The sequence below is a fragment of the Cebus imitator genome, unplaced genomic scaffold (assembly GCF_001604975.1).
Source record: "Cebus imitator isolate Cc_AM_T3 unplaced genomic scaffold, Cebus_imitator-1.0 Scaffold136, whole genome shotgun sequence".
NCBI lineage: Eukaryota > Metazoa > Chordata > Mammalia > Primates > Cebidae > Cebus > Cebus imitator.
The window spans coordinates 1,508,638-1,516,287 of record NW_016107451.1 but is presented as its reverse complement, the minus strand read 5'-3'; the positions used below and the strand labels follow the sequence as shown (position 1 = coordinate 1,516,287).

General features: G+C 53.4%; 1 protein-coding gene across 1 annotated transcript in view; it reads right to left on the bottom strand.

The window, feature by feature from the left end:
• SLC43A2 (solute carrier family 43 member 2) overlaps positions 1-7,650 on the bottom strand; it is a 52,720-nt gene that overhangs the window by 4,114 nt on the left and 40,956 nt on the right. The window contains exons 10-11 of the mRNA XM_017541673.2: positions 7,088-7,226; positions 4,757-4,886 (exon numbers count right to left, since the gene is read on the bottom strand). Coding sequence (XP_017397162.2) covers positions 4,757-4,886; positions 7,088-7,226 — 269 coding nt within the window. The remainder of the gene's footprint in view (positions 1-4,756; positions 4,887-7,087; positions 7,227-7,650) is intronic.

Genomic DNA, 7,650 nt, shown 5'->3' with positions numbered 1-7,650 from the left:
GACGGGGTTTCACCGTGTTGACCAGGATGGTCTCGATCTCTTGACCTCGTGATCCACCCGCCTCGGCCTCCCAAAGTGCTGGGATTACAGGCTTGAGCCACCGCGCCTGGCCTAATTTTTGGAAATTTCTAAAGCCAGTCATTAACACAGTCATTATTAAAAATTAAATTATAGTCCAGGTTCAGTGGCTCACATCCGTAATCCCAGCACTTTGGGAGGGCGAGGTGGGTAAATCATCTGAGATCAGGAGTTCGAGACCAGCCTGGCCAACATGGTGAAACCCTGTCTCTACTAAAAATACAAAAATTAGCCAGGCTTGATGACAGATGCCTATAATCCTAGCTACTTGGGAGGCTGAGGCATGAGAATCGCTGGAACCCAGGAGGCAGAGGTTGCAGTGAGCTAAGATCAGGCCACTGTACTCTAGCCTGGATGACAGAGTGAAACTCAGTCTCAAAAAATAAATAAGGCCGGGCGCAGTGGCTCACGCCTGTAATCCCAGCACTTTGGGAGGCCGAGGCGGGCAGATCACAAGGTCAAGAGATTGAGACCATGCTGGTCAACATGGTGAAACCCCGTCTCTACTAAAAATACAGTAATTAGCTGGCATGGTGGCGTGTGCCGGTAGTCCCAGCTACTTGGGAGGGTGAGGCAGGAGAATGCTTGGACCTGGGAGGCGGAGGTTGCGGTGAGCCAAGATCGAGCCACTGCACTCCAGCCTGGGCAACAGGAGCAAAACTCCGTCTCTAAATAAATAAATAAAATAAAATTACAGGCTGGGTGGCTCATGCCTATAATCCCAGCACTTTGGGAGGCTGAGGTGGGTGGATCACTTGAGGTCAGGAGTTCGAGACCAGCATGGCCAACATGGTGAAACCCCATCTCTACTAAAAATACAAAAATTAGCTGGGCATGGTGGCAGACTCCTATAATCCCAGCTACTCGGGAGGCTGAGGCAGGAGAATCGCTTGAACCCGGGAGGTGGAAGTTGCAGTGAGCCGAGATCACAACACTACACTCTAGCCTGGGTGACAGAGCTAGACTCCATGTCAAAAAAATAACTTAACTAAATTATATACATTTATGACTAAATAAATAAATTATATTAAAATAAAGGTAATGAATACTTAAAACTCATCACTCGCTGGCCTGGTACAGTGACTCACGCCTGTAATCCCAGCACTTTGGGGGGATGGGGAGGATCGCTTGAGCCCAGGAGTTCCAGACCAGCCTGGGCAACGTGGCAAGACCCCATCTCTGCAAAAAATATAAAAATGAGCTGGGCTTGGTGGCACATGCCTGTATTCCCAGCTACTCAGGAGGCTAAGGTGGGAGGATCACCTGAGCTCAGGAAGTCAAGGCTGTAGTGAGCCAAGGTCCCACCACTGCAGTGGAGCCTAGCCGATGAGAGTGAGACCATCTCAAAAACACACACACACACACACACACACACACACACACACACACACACACACACAGAGAAAGCCTCATCCCTTCCTAATCACTGCACTTGGTCACCAGTCTGAGCATTTCAGGCTTTTCCATCTGCTGTAGATCTATGGGTAGAAACACCATGTGACTGTGAAGCTCCTTCCAATTCCACATCAGTAACATCACATGGGTGGCTTGAAATCAGCCATGCTGAGACCAGGTACACCACAGAAATCTGCAAACACTAACTCAGGGCCCCGGCGCTGCTAGATGTGTGGGCATAACGCTGAGTGGGAGGAGGTGGCTGAGCACGCCTCGGGCTGCCTTTGCCCACCACGGACTGTGCACCAAGGTCTCCACGCCAGCTGCCCCTGCACTCCCAGTGGGTGGCTGCCCTCTCACCTCCCTACTGAAGTGTTTCTTCCTTGTGTGTGTGGTTTATTTTATTTTGTTTTGAGACAGTCTCCCTCTATCCCCGAGGCTGGAGTGCAGTGGCGTGATCTCAGCTCACTGCTACCTCCGCCTCCAGGGTTCAAGCGATTCTCCTGCCTCGGCCTCAAGAGCAGCTGGGATTACAGGCATGTGCCACCATGCCTGGCTAATTTTCTTTGAGGCAAGGTCTAACTCCAGTTGTCCAGGCTGGAGTACCCTGGTGTGATCTCAGTTCACCGCAGCCTCAACTTCCCGGGGTGCAGTGAGCCAAGATTCCCCTACCTTAGCCTCCTCAGTAGCTGGGACTACAGTTGTGCGTCCCAACACCCGGCTCATTTTTATTTTTAGCAGAGACAGGGCATTGCCATGTGGCCCAGGCTGGTCCCTCCTGAGGTCCTATTGCTGTCTGTGGGAGGGCCCCTGCCCAGGACGGCTGCTGCTGGCAGGCCTCGCAAGCTCCAAGAGGCACTTTTTACTGGCAGGCGCGAGAGCCATCCTCTTGGCTGCCAGGTCCCTGTGGTTGCCTTTTTTTGTCTTTTGTACACAGCCCTGCCATCCTGCTCAGCAGCCAGGACCTGTTCCCAGGAATGCGGAGGGGGAGGGGGAGGGGCTGTTCTTTGCCATGTTGAGGGCTGTGCCCAGTGTGCACATGCACACACACACATGCATGCACGCATACACACAGGCACATGCACATGCGCACACACACATGCACATGCACACACACACATGCATGCACGCATACACAGGCACACGCACATGCACACAAACACATGCACACACACATGCACACAAGCACATGCACACACATGCATGCATACATACACAGGCACACACATGCACACACAGGCACATACATGCACACACAGGCACATACATGCACACACACAGCCACACACACAGCCACACACAAACATGCATGCACGCATACACAGGCACATGCACACACATGCATGCACGCATACACACAGGCACACACACGTACACATACACATGAACATGCACATACACACACATACATGCACACATACACATAGGCACACACACATGCATGCACACATACACAAGAACACACACATGCACATGCACACACACATGCATGCACGCATATACACAGGCACAGGCACACATGCACACACACACATTGCATGCATACACAGGCACACACATGCACACACACGCATGCACGCGCACATGCACATGCATGCACATAAACACACACAGAGGCACACACACACATGCACACAGACACGCACAGGCACACACGCACACACACACGCACACATGCACACACACCTGCCTCAAATGCCTTGTTGCCGTTTTACAGCTTTTCTTTCAGCAAGAGCAAAAAGGAGATGACTGTCTCCACTGAGCACTGCCCCTTGACTGGACAAGGTGGTCAGGGCAAAGGTCTGCCCATCTTGCAGAGAAAGCCACCTGGGAGGCCAGGGAGGGCAGGAGGGCTGCAGCACCCCACCCCCCGGGGCAGCACAAACATTCATGGGGTCACTGTGGTCTGCACACCCAGTGTCAGCACGCACATAAACTTCCCCAGGGCGGGGCACACCTGGGTGCTGAGCGCCCCTCAATAGCTGGCCACCTGTAAGAAGGGAGGGACTCTTACTTCCCTCCTGGACTTGACCTGAGATACCATCTGGATACACCTATCTGGAAGCAAGAGTGTCACTCGTGTCCTTCCACCATCTGTAAATGTAAGGACTGTGCCACACCTCCTGCCAGCCCACTTCACAGATCTGCGGGGAGGTGGGGGAGGGACAGTGACAAAGTCCACCTTACCCAAAATCTCTGCCAAACGTCGGGTTGCAGAAGCCTCAGAAGTTGGGCAAACAAATTAAGCTTTTTTTTTTGAGACAGAGTCTCACTCTGTGGCCTAGACTGGAGTGAAGTGGCGCAATCTCGGCTCACTGCAACCTCCGCCTCCCGGGTTCAAGTGATTCTCCTGTCTCAGCCTCCCGAGCAGCTGGGACTACAGGAGCCCACCAACACGCCTGGCTAATTTTTGTATTTTTTGTAGAGAAAGGATCCACCTCAAGCAATCCACCTGCCTCTGCCTCCCAAAGTGTTGGGCTTACAGGCATGAGCCACCGTGCCCAGCCTCGAATGAAGCTTTTGAATCCAGATCTGAGGCCACCATCAGGTCTTTCTCCACTCTGTTCAGTGTAGAAACCCTGTGAGATGCTGGTAACGGGGGCAGAGGTTCCCACCAACACCACAGATCAGCCAGACCTCTCTGGACATCAGCTTCCAGCTGTCTGAGCCGATACAAAACAACCCCACAGCAACCCCACGCACTTCCGGGAAATGGGATGATGGTGGCATCAGTGGTGCTGCACCATGCCCCCAAAACCAAGACCAATGTGGCTTCCTGGAGAGGAGTGCCCGTGTAGCGGCAATCCAGCAGCGAGCAGAGCCTGGCGGGTGACATACCCTCTGCGGACAGCCAAGGGCTGGTGGGCTGCTTGGTTGAATGAACGAATGAAAATCACCATCTGCTTTTTGATGGTGTCCATGAAACATTATACACTTTTTTTTTTTGAGACGTTTCGCTCTTGTTACCCAGGCTGGAGTGCTGTGGTGCAATCCACCTCCTGGGTTCAAGCGATTCTCCTGCCTCAGCCTCCCGAGTAGCTAGGATTACAGGCACACACCACCACACCTGGCTAATTTTGAATTTTTAGTAGATACGGGCCTTCTCCGTGTTTGGTCAGGCTGGTCTTGAACTCTCGACCTCAGGTGATCCACCCGCCTTGGCCTCCCAAAGTGCTGGGATGACAGGTGTGAGCCACTGCGCCCAGCCCACACATTTGAGCCTTCACACGTTCCTTCTTATTGCCCGGAACTCCCTGTGGCCCCTCCTGCTCCCCAAACCCACCTGTAGAGGCAGGTTGGGAATGAGGCAGGTCACCCCAAAGCCCACAAGCAACACGTTGGTGAAGGCGAAAGCCCGCATGGCATTAGTGATCTTCTGGATCTGCCGGTCCCGCGTTATCTTCTTCTCGCTTCTGCAGAGACACAGAACATGAAAAGGTGGGAGGGCTCCCGGGAGGAAGCTGGTGCTCCTGAGAAGTCAGGCCCCAAGAGTCTCAGCACGTGAACTGACGCAAGACTCAGAAGCCACCTGGGCAGGTTTTAGGGACTGTGTCGGGGCTAGACCAGCACTGCGGGCACTCCCTGGTCCCTCTCAATGGAGTGGGGTCTCAGGTATGAGAAGATGGCCATTGATACGCTGCAGCGCTGCTGTGAAGGGCTAAGATGACAGGGAGGGAAGGAGCAGACTGTGCCTGGGCTGGCACATGGCAAAGCCTCACTTCACAACTGGCTTCAGGTTCACCCAAATCTTCCAGGAGGCCGATAATAAGCCAGATATAAGCCAAATAAGGGAGTGAATGGGTTTCCCCTTGGCGGCAGGGCAGGAGAGGGTAAAGGGGAAACGGGCAGGCAGCAGAACCGGAGTGGAACTGGAGTGGGCAGAAATAACCTCCTGGCTGCAGGAGCTAACCTAGCTAGCAGAGCTCTCTCTGTAATTACCGCCTGGTGAATTAACTATTAGCGATCCCAGCCTCACACCCACGCAGACACCCGGGTGATAACACAGCATCCAGGAGTGGACCCCAGGTACTCAGAGATTTACAGGGAGTCCCAGGCCCCCCACCTCCTGTGTGGCCCCAGGCAAACCACTCAACCTCCCAGCCTCAGTTCCCTTATCTTTAAAATGGGTCTAGCAATTCCCCGCGGTGCTGGGAGCCTTCACCGAGATTCTGTGCATTAATTGCTCGGCAGAGCACCTCATGCAATAAACCGTAGCTTATTATATGAAGGTGGAGTTCTAGAACACAGTGTTTAACTCATCCTCTGATCTTAGAGCCTGTCCCTTACGTACAGTGGGACTCCTGGGCCTTGTTTCAGCTTCACAATCATGAAAGACTCTATTAACACATACTATGCTTATAGCAACATACTACTCAAACTTAGTGGATAAACCCTGCAGACAAGTGGGGCGCCTTTAAGATGGCGTACGTACCACTGCCAAGGGGCGGGCGGGGGATGCTCTCAGGAGCAGGATGCTTTGCTCTCCGTTCTCCACACACTTTCACCTGCTGTCTCTCTTTCTTTCATCTTGCTCAATGCTCTCTTTTTTTTTTGAGACAAGAGTCTCGCTCTGTTGCCGAGGCTGGAGTGCAGTGGTACAATCTTGGCTCACTGCAACCTCTGCCTCCTGGGTTCAAGTGACTCTCCTGCCTCAGCCTCCTTAGTAGCTGGGATTACAAGCGCCCGCCACCATGCCCGGCTAATTTTTGTATTTTTAGTAGAGGACAGGGTTTCACCTTGTTCAGGCTGGTCTCAAACACCTGACTTTGTGATCCGCCTGCCTGGGCCTTCCAAAATGCTGGGATTACAGGTATGAGCCACCATGCCTGGCTTAAACTTTTTTTTGAGACATGGTCTTGCTGTGTCACCCAGACTGGAGTGCAGCAGCACGATCACAGCTCACTGCAGCCTCACGAGCAGCCCTGCTGCCTCAGCCACCTAAGTAGCTGCCACCATGCCTGGCTGATTTTTAAATGTTTTTGAAACACGGTCTCACTCTGTCGCCCAGGCTGGAGTGCAATGGTGGGATCACAGCTCACTGCAGCCTCAACCTCCCCAGGCTCTGGCATCCTCACCTCAGCCTCCTTAGTAGCTGGGACTACACGTGTGAACCACCACACCTGGTTCACTTTTGTATTTTTTGGTGGAGATAGGGTTTTACCACGTTGCCCAGGCTGGTCACTAACTCCTGGGCTCAAGCAGTTCACCTACCTCGAACTTGCAAAGTGTTGGTATTGTAGGCATGAACCACCAGGCCTGGCCAATTTTTAAATTTTTGTAAAGATTGGGGGCCTGGCCATGTTTGCCAGGCTAGTCTCGAACTCCTGGCCTCAAGTGATCTTCCTGCCCCGGCCTTTCAAAGTGCTGGGATTATAGGCATGAGTCAGCAGACTCAGCCTCAAACTTCAGCATACCAAGGAATTTCCATAAAGAGGGGAGCAGCTTAATAAATTTCCATAAAGAGGGGAGCTGAGCTGAGTGAGTGAGTGAGTGGAAGGACCCGGACAGGAGCTGGAGTACAGCCCTCTCTCCCTCCCACCTGCCCACCCCCGCCTGCCTGACATGCAGCTCTGGGGTCTCTGTGCAGGGCTGAGGGCTCTGGGGGCCTACGCACTGGGTGGCGTCTTTGTCCTCAGGCTCCTCGGAGGTGTCTTCACACTCCTTCAGCCTCCAGTCCATGATGTAGCCGATGACGGGCGCCGTAAGCAGGCACAGCAGCTGGAGCACGCCAAAGATGGAGGTGTAGAGGCCAACTGCGGGGGAAGGGGCTGCGTCACAGGGGTCCCGGCAGACAGCCCTGGGGGCAGGGACTGGGCACCAGCTGGGAAGGGGCTGGTGCCAACAGGCTCTTTGGGGGTCTGCCTCAGAACCCCGTCACTGTGGGTCTTGCAGGGAGCCCAGAGGCCTTAACTCTGAAGTCGAGGCTGGAATGGGGCAGGGAAACTTCTTCTCAGCTCTAAATCCCCTGCTTGTTTCTTTTTTTCCTTTTTTCTTGAGATGGGGTCTCGCTCTTGTTGCCCAGACTGGAGTGCAGTGGTGCGATCTTGGCTCACTGCAACCTCCAACTCCCTGGTTCAAGTGATTCTCTGCCTCAGCCTCCCGAGTAGCTGGGAGTACAGGCATTCACCACCACGCCTGATTTATTTTCATATTTTTAGTGGAGATAGCGTTTCTGCA